Genomic DNA, 16,682 nt, shown 5'->3' on the forward strand with positions numbered 1-16,682 from the left:
ACAGTGTAGCGACAGTCGGACGGGTGCTGTGAAGGGCCAAGCGGGAGGAAGATGGCGGCCACCCTAGTGGTTTCATCCCGGGGTTTGGGGAGGCTCCAGCAGATCCTGGCAGCTGGTAAAGGCGCCAGCGCCTCCTGCGCGGGTGAGAGGCCTCGGGGGCGGGAGGGACTGTACGTGTAGCACCTGGCCCGGGTCCGCGCTTTCTCTGCGGCTTGGGAGCCGCGGCTCCGCGGAGCCGGGCTGCAGCCTCGGCAGCGCCCGCCCTCAGCGTGATGGGGCCGCAGAGCACCGACCCCTCTGGGATGGTACCGCCACGGACGGGGGGGCTCTGGGGTGTCTCCCCTCTGAAGCCTCGGGGATTGTCCCCCGCAGGAGGCAGGCGAGGATGGCCACGCCGGGCTTTCGTCACCCCTGCCCTGGTCGATATAGGGCGGCAGGGTTCGCCAGCCCACGGATGGAGCCAGAGGTTGGTGTTTGCAGGATCCTTGCTGCCAGTAGGTCTCCTGCCTACTTCAGAAATGTTACGTTAATGCACCTGTAAGAGTATTTTAAAATAGGGAAACAAACAGCAGGTGAAGACGTTGAGCGTTCAGAGAAGGGTCTTCCCGACCCTGTGCATAATCCCTTAATAGAAAAACTTCTTATACAATCAACCCACTTTTCTTCTTGGAAGATGCACAACTTTCAGTTTAGGCAGGAAATTGTGGCCTTTTTGTTGTTGTTGTTGTTGTTGTTGTTTAGAGACAGTATTTTTAAAGTGATTTAACAGTCGCTTTTATTTTGTTGTGGCAACAGTGTTGTGGAGAAGGGGATATAGTTCACAGCAGGAACAGGTGTCCCACAAAGTGGATCTGGTAAGAGGCATTAATTTGACACATTTTATAGTTAACTAAGCTTACAGTGCTGCGAAAAACAGCTCTTAAAAGTATGCGTTTACTCCTGGGGCAATTCTGTGCCAAGAATACTGCATATTTTATTTTTCAACATAACGTAATCATGCCAGTTTCAATTTTAGTAATTGATTTCAAAACACCTGTCAACAAATATGTCTGTAACAATACAGACAAAAACAAAGATTCAGGAAATGTTTTTTGACAAATAGATTCCTTAGTAGGCATATTAATATATAAATTTGAGTAATAATTCATTTAAACTACAATACAGAAACTTATTTCCTGCACCCCTCAGAAGGAGTGGAAAGGCTTGGGGGAGTCAGGGGTAATGGAGGAGCTGAGGGAGAAGGAAGTAATTGCTGGGAAGAAGTCTGGAGGTGAACCTGGAGGGCTGTTGGGTGTGAGAAGAATGGAACTGTCTTTTTTGGGGGTGAGACAATTGTTAGGGACTCTCCCCACATCAGCCCCTGTCCCCATGTGTCCCTACATCCCCCACTCAGCCACCCCTCCCCCTACTCTTGTCTTAATATAGTCACATTCAGTTCTCCATTATGTAAATCCTAGAGGAGCATCCTTCGAGCAAGGAAGGGAACCAGGAAACCTACTGCTTCCACCTATTGAATTCCAGCAGTTGTCGTGGTGGTGCTACATAGAACAAACCAAAAGGCATTTATTTTATAAAGTGGGGAGGAGGGAAGAGTTACTATTTTCTATCCTTTAAATATCTGAGAGATGCTCAATACTAAGATGATGGCATCTATACACAGAAGTAGAAAAGTGCCTTACAGACAAGATCAGTATCTCTACATTTAACAAGGGCTGTTAAGCGATTCAAAAAATTAATCACAATTAATCTTGCTGTTAATAATAGAATACCATTTATTTAAATATTTTGGATGTTTTCTATATTTTCAAATATATTGATTTCAATTATAACACAGAATACAAAGTGAACAGTGCTCACTTCATATTTTTGATTACAAATATTTGCATTGTAAATAAGAAATAGTATTTTTCAATTAACCTAATACAAGTACTGTAGTGCAGTCTCTTTATTATTAAAGTTGAGCTTACAAATGTACAATTATGTACAAAAAATTACTGCATTCAAAAAGAAAACAATGTAAAACTTTAGAGCCTACAAAGTCCACTCAGTCCTACTTCTTGTTCAGCCAATTGCTAAGACAAACAAGTTTGTTTACATTTATGGGAGATAATGCTGCCCACTTCTTATTTACATTGTCACTTGAAAGTGAGAACAGGCATTCTCATGGCACTGTTGTAGCCGTGTTGTAAGATATTTACATGCCAGAAGTGCAGAAGATTCATATCCCTTCATGCTTCAACCACCATTCCTGTGGACATGCGTCCTTGCTGATGACAAGTTCTGCTTGATCACAGTCCAAAGCAGTGTGGAACGAAGCATGTTCATTTTCATCATCTGAGTCAGATGCCACTAGCAAAAGGTTGATTTTCTTTTTTGGTGGTTCAGGTTCTGTAGATTCTGCAGCAGAGTGTTGCTTTTTTAAGACATCTGAAAGCATGCTCCACACCTCATCCCTCTCAGATTTTGGAAGGCACTTCAGATTCTTAAACCTTGGGTCGAGTTCTGTAGCTATTTTTAGAAATCTCACATAGGTGCCTTCTTTGTATTTTGTCAGATCTGCAGCGAAAGTGTTCTTAAAATGAACAACATGTGCTGAGTCATCATCCGAGACTGCTATAATACGAAATATATGGCAGAATGCTGGTAAAATAGAGCTGGAGACATACAATTCTCCTCCCCCAAGGAGTTCAGTTACAATTTTAATTAATGCATTGTTTTTTTAACAAGCATCATCAGCGTGGAAGCATGTCCTCTGGAATGGTGGCCAAAGCATGAAGAGGCATATGAATGGTTAGCGCATCTTGCAAGTAAATACCTTGCAATGCCAGCTACAAAAGTCCCATACGAATGCCTGTTCTCACTTTCTGGGGACATTGTAAATAAGAAGTGGGCAGCATTATCTCACATAAATGTAATCAAATTTGTCTTAGCGATTGACTGAAGGAGAAGTAGGACTGAGTGGGCTTGTAGACTCTAAAGTTTTACATTGTTTTATTTTGAGTGCAGTTATGTAACAAAAAAAATGTACATTTGTAAGTTGCCCTTTCACAATAAAGAGATTGCAATACAGTACTTGTATGAGGTGAGTTGAATTTATCATTTTTAAGGTGCAAATATTTATAATAAAAATATGGAGTACTGTACACTTTGAATTGTGTTGTAATTGAAATCAATATATTTGAAAGTGTAGAAAAACACCCAATATTATTTAATAAATTTAAATTGATAGTCTAACAATGCGAATAAAACTGCGATGAACCACTATTTTTTTTTAATTGTGATTAATTTTTTTGAGTTAATAGCACAAGTTAACTTTGATTAATCAACAGCCCTACTTTTAACCTATGGCAGCCTGGGAAGCAAAGGTCTGGGTTTGCCATATGAAACCACCTCTAATGACATGCTACTGCTAAGTCTTAAAATCAGCCTTCAGTTTTCCAGATGTTTTTATTTGTGTTCCAAGGAAATCAAGAAGTAGAATATCATCTCTTTTGTGTATAGCCACTTTATTTTTTGTCCCATTGTGGAGGGAATAAAAAAAATTTAAACTACTTCTTATTTCAGCCAATTGAAATGGAAAACCCCTATAAGGAGCCTCCTAAAAGATGTGTCTTGTGTGGAATAAATGTAGATTACAAGAATGTACAGGTGAGATTCTTTACAATATGAATTTGTGCAGTGACTGTCTTATAAAATTGATGAAACAACTGCCTTTGTGGGGTAGTTGCTATTTAGGCAGGAGGAACCAGGGAAAAATGGGTCTAGAGGGGTTCAATTCTAGAAATGAAGAGTATGAAGTTGGGGGAGAGTGTGAGCAATACTCCCCACTAGCTTGTTCTCTTTGTACTAGCTGGAGGAAATGCTGCAACTGCAGAAGCAGAGGTAAATCGACAGTCAATTTCACTTTGTTGCTTTTAATAGCACTGCTGGGGGATGTATTTGGGGCACAGGTATGATTTTTATGGTTTGGGCCTTCTAGCCTTACTGGAGGAGACACTCCCAACACGGTTGTGTGGGTGAGGCATAACATTCAGAAGAGTGAAGAGCTTAATGCAGTGATGAGCTGCCAAAATCTTAACAACCGCTGCCCTATAAAAAGTTCTGATTTAAGGGGGTGGGAAGCAGAGGAGGGGCTGGGGTGGGGGAAGACATACTTGTGGGGCTGGGGACAAGTTGCCCCATTGCCCCCCCATGGCCCTGGAGCTTGCAGTGCCCCGCCCCCTCCCCCCCTTACCTTGCTGGCAGCTCAAAGCAGCAGGATGACTCTGGAGTTCAGCTGAGCTGCCCAGCTGCTGGCCATGCTGCAGCACTGCATGTGGAATCCTCATGGGGCCATGGGCAAATTACCCCACTTGCCCCCTCCCCATGGCCCTGGAGCTTGCAGGCCCCCCCCCCCCCTTGCTGGCAGCCCAGAGCTCAGCTGAGCTGCCCAGCTGCTGGCCATGCTGCGGCTCTGTGGGGTGGGGGAAGCGGGGGGAGACATCCTCGTGGGACTGTCGGCCCCTGCAGGGCCTGGCCCTGGGGCAAATTGCCCCACTTGCTCTCCCCTCCCCCCCCACCCAGGTGGCCCCGGAGCTCACAACTCCCCCTTACCTTGGCGGCTGCTTAAAGCAGCAGGATCAAGCTGGAGCTCAGCTGAGCTGCCCAGCTGGCCATGCTGCGGCTCTGTTGGGGGGGAGCAGGCAATCCTGGGAGCTCAGGTGGGGGACAGGACCGTCCCACGGGCCACATCTGGCCCGTGGACCAGAGTTGTTCTCCTACCTGCCTGGCTCTTTAACAGCCAGTTCTCCACCTGCATCTAATTTTAGCAACTGGTTCTAGCGAACTGGTGCGAACCGGCTGCAGTTCACCACTGGCTTAATGTACTAGCTTTTAGAGGAAGTTAGTATTCATTTATTTGGCTGATAATGTATACAAAAATTTTCCTCAAGAAAATAATTTCAGTTTTGCAAAAAGGGCACAACAACTTGTCAGCTGTCTCCTTGAGATGCTTAGGGCTCTGACTTTCAGAAGTGCTGAGCTGTCACAACTGCAACGAAGATTAATGTGAGTTCTCTGAAAAATCATGCCCTAGGATTCTCAGACTGGACCTCCAAAGCTAGCAGATACTTCTGGCCTTAATGTGTGCCTCAGTTCCTGATGTGTAAAATGCAGCTGATAATAACCTAGGAGGTATGGGGCTAATAAATTTCTTAATATTTGTAAAGAACTAAGATGACCGCCACAGAAAAGGGGATCATATTTAGAACATTAATGTACATGGTTTTTAAATTCTGGTTTAAGCCAGCAGGTTATTGTTGTGAGAAGTTCTTTAAGGCAAATCATGTCATGCCACAACATAAGGAGCATAGAATAGTGTCAAAATACAACTTTTTTCAAAAAATTAGTGTTTAAAGTTACTGGTTTGCAAGAATATTTATTAAGATTTTTGGTTCTTCAATAGCTGCTTTCCCAGTTTGTTTCTCCATATACTGGTCGCATTTATGGCAGACATATAACAGGTATGTACGCTGTAATCTAATGTTAATTTCATAAGTAGTCTTTGTTTCTTATTACAAGTGTTTACTTAAGGCTAATATTAAAATTTAGCATTTTGTATTTAACCGTCTTAGTGGCAACAAATTACTGTCCATTGTGAAACCACCAAGTAATGTGACATAATTGGGCATTTTCATGATTAGGAATTCAAACATTTGAATTGTACACTTTCTACATACTAATAGTTTCTGTAATCTGATTTATCTATTTTCTAGTAAGGAAAAAGGTCTTTTAAAAAGGCCCGAGGGAATCCCTAATAACTGACCTCATCACTGAGTCTATTGTTTGGATACCTGAAATAAGATGCTAAAAAACTGTCTTTACAGGTTTGTGTGGGAAGAAACAGAAAGAGATTTCAAAAGCCATTAAAAGAGCTCATGTAATTGGTAAGCATAGCTGTAAACTAGTTTTTGTAGACAATTTTTTTTTTTAATTTAAACACTTACCAGTATTAATTTCTTGCAGGATTTATGCCAGTTGTGTACAAGGATCCAACATTTCTTAATGACCCAAAAATTTGTGATATCAGGCATCCAGAGTAAATTATGTAAATTGTGCATAAAACAATAAAGTTATTTATAATGTTTGTGCTCATTACTACCAGAACCTTTACTTCTGTAACAAAACACTAACAATTTTAGAATGGATGCTCAGGTCAGTTATACTCAAAATGCTTAGCATTCCTTTACGTAACTGCCAGAAAGAAGTTGAGATATTACACACTATAACAAATAACAGAATTGAGCACTCATAAGGAGAGAAAGTTCTCCATGTTTGCAATAGAGAAAACTTAAAACCTGTAGGAAACTTCTCGAAACACTTGTGTGCTGTTTTCCTTGCATTATAACCTGATCTTAAAATGCAGCAGGACCCTACTCCATACCTTTCTGAGTTTGAAGTAAGGGAAAACATGGAGTTAAACTTGCTCATCATAGGAGCCATTTGCAAATAAAACCCAAGATATAAATGGTCAGAATGCAAGAGAGCAAGTGATTAGAGTAAGACAAAGCAACTTTTGCTGTTAACATAACATTGTAGCAGACCCAGATACCAAGGTGCTTTGACACTGTATACGTCAGCTGCTGCTGAGCAAAGCCTAAATGTGGTTGTAGCCTCCTTTAGCAGTAAGTACACAGCATCACTTAAAAAGGCAAGGTAAAGCACATCCCAACTCTGACAGCTGCAGCAGCTCTTCAGTTTTCAATGTCTATACTCCACTACTATTCTTCCTACTGTGAGCCCTGAGAGAAAGGGAATGCAGAGTGAGGGAATGTAATCTGGACTCTCTATTTTCCAAATAAGATACCTGCATTTAAAAAAAACTGTTTTACATTTAAAATTTTTTACAAAATGATAGTTAAATACGTTAGTTTAGCCCTGCTGTCAATTGATGGAACATAGTAAATGTGTTGGCAGCAGTTTTTTGGTGCAGCAGTAGTCACCCTGAGGAAAATCCTACACCTGGCCCAAAACGATTAAAAAGTTGGCGATTGTGGATATTCATTAGTGTCCTTAAGTTTCTCCACAGTTTCCTCATCTGTTTCAGTACCACTCATTGCAAGCTTTCCTTCTTGGTCTCTGTTGTCTTGGTCCCCTTTAAATAACTTATGGTGAAGTTGCAATGAGCATGATTTCTTGAATGGTTTTGATCCAGCTGTGGTCACACTAGCTTTACGCTTGGTTATCTGCCTTGTTCCAGCTTCAGGAAAGTCACTGTCTTCTTGCATTAGAGTCAGTTTGTCCATTACATTTATTTTGTGGTCAGTGTTACAGCAGTGTTTAGAAATCTGCCTGCCTTTTAAGGAAACAAGGCAGGTCTGAAGTCCAGAATTTGGGAAAAACGTTTGTAAAGCTTGACAAAGGAAAACATTCTCCTGTGGTTCATCTGAAACACACTTCTCTCCTGAATAATAGAAAAAATAAGAATTTCAAAATAACCTTTTCTAGTATTCCCATCATTAGTGTTCAGTAGCCTTTGTTTTAAAGTTTTGGAGTTGCTTAATGTATAGAGATGAAAAGGACTATTCTGCACATTACTAGCATAGACCTCTCTACTGAATTACGTTCATATACATCAATTACCTTCCTATGATTAGTACTATGACTATTATTCTTTCCCTTTTGACTGGTAGTTAAAAAGTGATGCTGGCTAAACCCAAATATCCAAACTGTTTTCAGACTCCATTTGTAAAAAATTCAGTGGTTAGCAAATTATTTTTTGATACACTCAGAATAAAGATGAGTGCTAGTAATGAGTGGCGTTTCATATGTAGTTTAATATATCTAGTGGCAAACTTCTGAAATTGCAACTGTAAAAATTACTCACTAATGTAGACTCTAGAATTAATTCCAGACTGTGGGGTTTTTAGACCAGACTGAATTTAGTGGGATAAGTATAGCTGAAATATCATGTTTACCTTAATGTCTTATGGATTCCTCCAAAGAAATGCCATTCTTGAATAGTTATATTAAGTATTGTTTATAGGTCCAGTTTTGCCACATAACTCATAGACTCATAGGTCAGAAGGGACCAATATGATCATCTAGTCTGACCTCCTGCACAAGGCAGGCCCCAGAACCCCACCCATCCAATTTTATAACAACCCCTAACCCAGGACTGAGTCATTGAAATCCTCAAAATTGGTTTGAAGACCTCAAGCTGCAGAGAATCCACCAGCAAGCGACCCGTGCCCCATGCTGCAGCGGAAGGCAAAAAACCTCCAGGGCCCCTGCCAATCCGCCCTGGAGGAAAATTCCTTCCCGACCCCAAATATGGCGATCAGCTAAACCCTGAGCATGTGGGCAAGACTCACCAGCCAGCACCCAAGAAGGAATTCTCTGCAGTAACTCAGTCCCCATCCCATCCAACATCTCCCCACAGACCATTGAGCAGACCTATCTGGTGGTAATCCAAGATCAATTGCCCAAATTAACGATCCTATCATAACATCCCCTCCATGTACTTATCAAGCTTTGTCTTAAAGCCAGAAAAGTCTTTTGCCCCTACTACTTCCCTCAGAAGGCTGTTCCAGAACTTCACTCCCCTAATGGTTAGAAACCTTCGTCTAATTTCAAGTCTAAACTTCCTAATATCCAGTTTATACCCATTCGTCCTCGTGCCTACATTAGTACTAAACTTAAATAATTCTTCTCCCTCCCTAACGTTAACCCCCCTGATATATTTATATAGAGCAAGCATATCCCCCTGCAGCCTTCTTTTGGCCAGGCTAAACAAGCCAAGCTCTTTGAGTCTCCTTTCATAAGCCAGTTTTTCCATTCCTCGGATCATTCTAGTAGCCCGTCTCTGAACCTGTTCCAGTTTGAATTCATCCTTCTTGAACATGGGACACCAGAACTGCACACAGTATTCCAGATGGGGTCTCACCAACGCCTTATATAATGGTACTAACACCTCCTTATCCTTGCTGGAAATACCCCGCCTGATGCATCCCAAAATCCCATTTGCTTTTTTAACAGCCGTATCACATTGGCGACTCATAGTCATCCTGCTATCAACAAATACCCCAAGGTCCTTCTCCTCCTCTGTCGCTTCCAACTGATGCGCCCCCAACGTATATCTAAAATTCTTATTAATTCCTAAGTGCATGACCTTGCACTTTTCATATTGTATTTCATCCTATTTCTATTACTCCAGTTTACAAGGTGGTCCAGATCTTCCTGAATAGTATCCCTGTCCTTCTCTGTGTTAGCAATACCCCCCAGCTTTGTGTCATCTGCAAACTTTATTAGCACATTCCCGCTCTTTGTGCCAAGGTCAGTAATAAAAAGGTTAAATAAGATCGGTCCCAAAACCGATCCTTGAGGGACTCCACTAGTGACCTCCTTCCAGCCTGACAGTTCACCTTTCAATACGACCCGCTGGAGTCTCCCCTTTAACCAGTTCCTTATCCACCATACAACTTTCATATTCATCCCCATCTTTTCCAATTTAACTAACAGTTCCCCATGCGGAACCGTGTCAAACGCCTTAGTGAAATCTAGGTAAATTATATCTACCGCGTTTCCTTTATCTAAGTAATCCGTCACCTTCTCAAAGAAGGAGATCAGATGTTTCCATGGAGAGGCTTGATCTTTCTACATTACCTGAAGTTTGTGTCCGCTCCTTTTTTCTTTTTATTTCTTGTTTTAGTTGGTCCACTTCTGCTAGAAGTTTCTCTACTGATCGTTCGCTGCCCTCTACTTTAGAACATATCTTCTGCAAGAGAAGTCAATTCTACTGAACATTCAATTGTAGTCATTAAGTCAGTCTTATATTGGATTTATTTATTTAAGTGTTCCAGATAAATTTCAAGGCATCCTTAAAAAAAAAAAAGTTAACACATTGTACAATGTCTTTTAAAAACAAGGTCCAATATGACTAAACAAAGCAACATTGAGGGTATAGTGAACAGCAAGATCACTGAATCAGCAACTAACTGGAAAACACTTAGAAAATCTTCTAATCCATTCTACCTATAATCCCAGAAGGTTTGCTACAATATATTTTAGTAATTTATGCAGTCTCCTTTTAAACTCAAGAAATGAGACTTTTATATCTTTCCTTTTGGAGGCCAGTTTACATTCTCCCATCAGGGTTATTCTAAAAAGCACCTGAAATTTCCCATGTTTTCCTTTGTTTAATTTCACGTTACTACTCCTACTTCCACAATTTTTAACAACTGAATTCACTTGGTTTTAAAAAAATGAACCTAACTGATTTGTGGCACTCCCCAGACCAAAAGATAATTACTCATATCCAAATAACTTTGACTATTTCAAGAAAGGGAGGTACTGTATCATGTGCTTTACTGAAGTCTATGTAAGTTACATGAATGGTGTTCCTTCTTTCACTATTTTTCATCTTAATTAAAAGGACAGCCACGTTTCTCTCTGATCTTGTGTATATAGTGCTTATGATTCAGTTGTTTCTTTTGTGCTCAGAACCTGTCTTCTGGATGTGACCTTAGTAATGGTAAAGTTGTCTTTACTCAGTATTTAAAAGAAAATTCTTCCCCCGCCCCTTCCATTCTGATGTCTAAAATCATGATACTACTTACAAATTTCCAGCAGCTTAGTAAAATACCTTGTTCCCATCTGACTCTGAGTTGCATACTACTTAGCAACTTTGGATGATTCACATTTAATTTCTCCTGTTTTTAAAAACAGTATTTATAATCCTTATTATTTCCAAATAGCCATATTACCTACTTATTTTTTTCAAGATGAATTTTCAAAAAGTAATGCAATAGCTCATTAATTTAAAAAACTGTGATTGCAGGTTCATTACTAGATAAGGAGCCAACTTTCTTTCCTGATGTTTGCAAAAGTCTTATTGGACAAATCCAAGATTTCCATGATTTTGTGTTTAGTATCGCCCAGATGGAAGCTTTCATGTGACTCTTTACTGGATACAAAATTTGACAGTAGTTTCTTGTACAATAATCATATTGAGGAACTCCTCTTAGAAGACTGAACGCACTAAGTTTAACTAAAACTAGTTGTGCTACAAAAAACTTAATTTCTCTAACACAGTAGCCAAAATACAAGTCTTTCATATTGGTCTAGTAGAAGTGACTAATAAAACTGTGGTCAAGGACGAATAGTCTACATTGCAATCCAGTGATCAGTGTTTGGGAATACACCCTTTTCTTGTGGGGAATGGAAAACCGCTGTGCTTCCTCATGGGACTTCTAAGCACTGTTAAGATATCTCTGGTTTCCCTTAGGACTAAGTGCCTGAAGGATCTTTTTTGAGCAAGCAAGATCTAAACTTACCCTGAATTAGGGAAAAGTCTGAAAACCTTGCTGAAAGCTTCTAGTGGACAGTAACATGAAATCCATAAGTAGTCTGTCAATCACTCTTTTGCTCATTGGAAAAGATATGAACTGCAGCAAAGACACTACAGCTACCACTCAATAAGTTAACACTTCAAATATGAACTGGATGTAATCTTCACACCACCAGGGATTAGAAATTTTTTTTAAAAAAATGAAAGCTATGTTGTACTGAAATTCATAGTTTATGCCCTGCCAGCCAGAAAATTTCCTACATAGAATATTCAGCACTTAAGAGCAGACCCATATGCTAGTTTGTGAACTTTTCAAGGTTGTGTGACCCTCAGTCTCACTCCAAGCATTTCATTCACTGCTCAATTTCCTCTGAGATGTTAACATTTATGTAATCTGGCAGATTGTTTTCACCCGTTTTACTGCTCAATCCAGAATTCCCTTTGGAAAGAAAGATGTGGAAGTCATACATATTTATGGGGAGGAGAAACTAAAAGACAAGATTTGGAGTAGAGTAGCAGAGAGCACCCTTCTCATTCCAATCCCTTACAGCAGCCAGTGAACCTTCCCCCCACAAGAAAGGAGGGTTTTGTAGAAGAGAGAGAAATTTCTAGCTGCCTGGGGGGAGACTGCTATCTCAGGTATGACAGACTGATATAGCAGACTCAGGCAGAGCATCCTACTGAGAATAACAGCACCTTGCGCCTTTTCAGCTGATGGAGAGAAGGAATGTGCCTTTTTTGGTACTACCTTGGTATTTAGTGGGTTGTCCCTTCTGCAACAGTTCTTCATCTTTTGTAACAGGTACATTTTTTCAAGCCCTGCATTGAGATCCCAGCAGATAACTCAAGTTCTTCATGTTTTGGGTCACTACTTGTAATCATCCAAGGAGTTAAAGGAAATGCTAGATTTTGTATGATTTGCTGTCCTGTACCAAGTCGTTCTTCCACCTCCTTTATATTTGCATGTTTCTGCAAAGACACCTTGGATCTAATTCTCATGTACAGTAATGCCACTTTACATCATGTTGGCAGTACAAAAGGACCTTGAAGTGGGAGCAAATTATATTTACAGTCACTTTAAGGCTTCTTTGTGCTATGTTAGGTTGCCTTAGTGTAAATGAGAGTCAGGACCTACTGTGTGATTATTTGACTTATTTGCAGTGCTACCTTAAACATCTAAGACAGGAGTCGGCAACTTTTCAGAAGTGGTGTGCCCAGTCTTCATTTATTCACTCAAATGTAAGGTTTCACATGCCAGTAATACATTGTAACATTTTTAGGAGGTTTCTTTCTATAAGTCTATAATATATAACTAAACTATTGTATGTAAAGTAAATAACGTTTTTAAAATGTTTAAGAAGCTTCATTTAAACTTAAATTAAAATGCAGAGCCGCCAGGACCCCGGAGTGTGAGTGCTACTGAAAATCAGCTTGAGTGCTGCCTTTGGCGCACGTGCCATGGGTTGCCTACTCCTGATGTAAGATTTAACAATATGTGCTTTTCTGAAAGTTAATGACCTACCTTCAATTCCTCCTGCAAGGTGGCATACATTTCATTAATCTTATGAACCTCTTTTAGTGATCCATCTTCATAAAAAAATTCTGACCTTTAGACACAAAAAGAAGCCCAATGTAGAATTAAACTTAACTATGCATGTGTACTGAGTGATGCTTTTGTTCACTAAAGTCTAACTTACACATCTACCTCATCAGTAATTCCCTAAGCATAACAGGTTTTCAAAGAGGAGCAATAGTGGACTTTTGTCTTTTACTTTTGTGTTAGAATATAAACTGTACGTCTCTGGACTCCAAGACTAAAATGGTTAACAGACAGCAAAAATACCAGCAGGGGTTGGGTGAAACATAAGCAGGATAATGCAGTTGTTCAGCCTGTAAAGGGAGATAATAATTAGTCTTCACTCCCATTTTAAAACCCCTTCTAATGTTTTAGTCTAGTCTTATACTGTAAGCTCTTTAGGCAAAGGTTCTTCTAAAGTCTCATGTAAATATACAATGAGGGAGGGGAGTGAGAGGGAGGTTGCATACTTTACAGATATACAAGTGTATGTTTTTACTTAGTATGTACCACCCCAGGATTAACTACTGATTAATAGTACACCTTTCACTGGGGGATACTTGTTTCTTAAAACTTTTATTAAATAAGATGTTTTGTGATTTTATCCTCTCCTCAGATCCAGAATCTGTGGTAAAGGGGTTAGATAACACATATACAAGTAAATAACCTAAATACATCTCTGTACAGTGGGCTATAGCAGAGGTTCTCAGATTAAGGGAAACACAGGCGTGCAGCAGGGAACATACTAGTGGTTCTACATATTTTTTTCCTGGTAGCGCAGGACTTCTAGCTGAGCTATAGCTGCTGCTGCTACTGATAGTAGCCTTAGTTGTTAGGATTGCACTGCGGTTCTGGGTGTCCACAACAAAAGCAGCTGCAAGGCCTACTGACTCCTGCAGATAGGCTTCTCCCTTCATATGCCGAGCAGGAATGCTGCACTCTGTGGGCAGGTGTAGCATAGGGGACTGGAGGCAGCTTGGTAGCAACAGGGATCTGTTCCTTTCATTCTCACGCAGTAGTGAGCTACGTGTAGGGGCAAGAGGCTGCAAGCCATGCAAATGTGTGCCCCTCTTCTCCAGCCAACTGCATTGCTTATGTAGGGTCAGGGCCTCAGGCAGCCAGACAAAAACAGTCTTCTGGAGAGGGAGCTGAGAGAAGTCAGGGAAAGCAATCTGGGGAAGGAGAGAGCAGTGAAGAATTGAACCTATTGGAAGAATAGGCCAAGCAGGTATCAAAGTCCATAGGAAGGAGCTGGGCAGAGTGGCAGATCTGAGGATAGAGCAGGGCAGGGGGCAGTGCCCCAAGGAAAGCTGCTGAGAGTCCCTTGTATAGGGGCATGGTAGAACATAAAAACGGCCATACTGGGTCAAACCAAAGGTCCATCTAGCTCAGTATCCTGTCTCCCAACAGTGGCCAATGCTAGGTGCCCCAGAGGGAATGAACATAATATAATCACCAAGTGATCCATCCCGTGTCGCCCATTCCCAGCTTCTGGCAAACGGGGCCTAGGGACACCATCCCTGTCCATCCTGGCTAACTGCCATTGATGGACCTATTAGGGTGTACAGGAGCACAATGCCAAGTTGTATGAAACATCTCACCAGCCAGTTGCAGACTCAAACATTAGAGAGAAAGATTTGAGAGTGTCCCTCTAAGTGCAGGATGTAGTCTCCATACTACAGGCTCATGACATATGGGTTGTATTCCCAGCTCTTCTACAGACTCTTGAGTGACTTTGGGCAACTCATTTAACTTCTGTGTCTGTGTTTCCCCAACTGTAATGTAGGGATAGTCTCTAGCTATCTTTCCAGAGGTGTCAAGTTGCTTAATTTGTTAGTAAGTATAATCATTGTCAGATCCTCAGAAGGTGAGAGAGGGCAAAGTAATATTATAGTTAAGGAAAAACTCTTATCTGGCCCCACATTTAGATTTTATAAAAGCAAGATGTTACAAACCTAATAGAATTATTTCCATGGACTTTTTAAAATTCCATTAGAAATGTTTCAATTGATTGCTTATAGATTTTTTTTTAAATAAAACTGTTCTTGAAACAAAAATCCAGCAGCACCAAGAATATGAAAAATCATCTAAACAAAAATGACCTCAACTTCATTGACCAACCTATAGAAATGCAAAGAACAAAGAGCATTACAGAAAAGTTAAATTGGATTTAATTTAAATAATTTAAGGTATTAATAATAATGTAGGTAAAGACATTTTGTACACAACATTATTTTGAAACTGATAGTCTTAATTCAATTTGATATAACAACTGAGCTTGGCCAAAAGCTAGGGAAAAGCAATGAATTACAAAACTAAAGTTAAGGTGATTGTTATACCTGACTAGCAAATTAGGGTTGTATCACTTGCTGAAGAGGTTTAATGGGTTAGAATTTTACCTATGAAGCATTGTACATCTGCATACAAAGAAGCATAGACCCAAAATTGTGAACTGGTCATTGATTTGCATTTAGAGAAGAAGAGTTCAATTACCCTACAAATCTTCTTTGGCACATATTATTTAATACAAAACCTTTCAGTTATGAAGGTTACCTGCGGGGGGTACCAGATGAGACACTGTAGGTAAAATTTAATACAGATATTTTTTCCCACTCTTTATGGTTTGGAAAGTGTCAAACTGCTGGTTCCTTCCCAGTATATCAGTTTTTGAAATCTACAAAATATCATTAGAAGAAACAAGCTGAATATGAAAAAAAATGCGTCGTTCCTACCTGTGTTTTATTACTGCTCTGCCAAAGCCATCAGAAATACAGGAGCCAGACACAGTTCTGTAACCTTGCTGTTCTGCCATACCCAAGTTGGCAACTACCAGAGGAACTTTCTGGAAAAGACTTTTAAAACAAAGCAAGAACATAAAAATGTATCATTGTAAGTTTTAGATGTAGTGGTGTCTCTGTGAAAGATATTCTTTATCATAAAAATATATGATACAGAATTCCATTTTATTAATTCTCACAGGAATAAACTTCAGTATGAGATGAATTGGTTGAAACTATAGTAAAGAACAAAATTATCAGACACAGAGATGAACACAATATGTTGGGGAAGAGCCAACATCACTCTTGTAAAGAGAAATCATGCCTCACCCATATATTAGAATTCTTTGAGATGGTCAACAAACATGGACAAGGGTGATCCAGTGGATATAGTGTACTTAGACTTTCAGAAAGCTTTTGACAAGATCCCTCATCAAAGGCTCTTAAGCAAAATACGCAGTCATGGGATAAGAGGGATGGTCCTCTCATGATCAGTAACTGGTTTTAACAGGAAACAAAGGGTGGAAATAAATGGTCAGTTTCACCATTGGGTAAATAGTGGGGTCTCCCAAGGATTTGTATAGGGACTAGCTCTGTTCAGCATATTCATAAGTGATCTGGATAAAGGGATAAACAGTGAGGTGGCAAAGTTTGCAGACAGAAAATTACTCAGGATAGTTAAGTCCCAGACTGCAAAGAACTACAAAAGGATCTCACAAAACTCTATGACTGGTCAACAACATGGCAGACCAAATTCAAATGTAGATAAATGCAAAGTAATGCACTTTGGAAAATATAACCCTAACGATATATACAAAATTCTAGGGTCTAAATTAGCTGTTGTCACTCAAGAAAGATCTTGAAATCACTGTGGGTATTTCTCTGAAAACATCTGCTGAATGTGCAGTGGGAGTCAAAAAAGCAAACAATGTTAGGAACCACTAGGACGGGGTTAGATAATAAGACAAAACATGTCACTGCACAAATCCATGGTATGCCTACA

The 16,682-nt window shown here is 40.2% G+C and overlaps 2 protein-coding genes across 4 annotated transcripts in view; one reads left to right on the plus strand and one right to left on the minus strand.

Annotated features, from left to right (window-relative positions):
• MRPS18C (mitochondrial ribosomal protein S18C) lies at positions 1–6,124 on the plus strand. Of its 2 annotated transcripts, none has more exons than XM_050945240.1 (6): positions 1–115; positions 796–854; positions 3,565–3,648; positions 5,444–5,501; positions 5,865–5,924; positions 6,004–6,124. In XM_050945240.1, exons 1-6 carry the CDS (start codon positions 52–54, stop codon positions 6,078–6,080), a joined length of 402 nt encoding a protein of 133 aa, XP_050801197.1. In that variant the 5' UTR covers positions 1–51; the 3' UTR covers positions 6,081–6,124. The 2 variants fall into 2 exon arrangements, with proteins under 2 accessions (XP_050801197.1, XP_050801196.1); XM_050945239.1 differs by having other exon boundaries at positions 3–142.
• ABRAXAS1 (abraxas 1, BRCA1 A complex subunit) overlaps positions 5,397–16,682 on the minus strand; it is a 25,306-nt gene continuing 14,020 nt past the window's right edge. For both annotated transcript variants that reach the window (XM_050945194.1, XM_050945195.1), the window contains exons 6-9: positions 15,635–15,754; positions 12,849–12,933; positions 9,643–9,754; positions 5,397–7,441 (exon numbers count right to left, since the gene is read on the minus strand). In XM_050945194.1, coding sequence (XP_050801151.1) covers positions 7,014–7,441; positions 9,643–9,754; positions 12,849–12,933; positions 15,635–15,754 — 745 coding nt within the window. In that variant the 3' untranslated portion in view covers positions 5,397–7,013. The remainder of the gene's footprint in view (positions 7,442–9,642; positions 9,755–12,848; positions 12,934–15,634; positions 15,755–16,682) is intronic.

Source organism: Gopherus flavomarginatus, chromosome 3, assembly GCF_025201925.1.
Source record: "Gopherus flavomarginatus isolate rGopFla2 chromosome 3, rGopFla2.mat.asm, whole genome shotgun sequence".
Classification (NCBI taxonomy): Eukaryota; Metazoa; Chordata; order Testudines; family Testudinidae; genus Gopherus; species Gopherus flavomarginatus.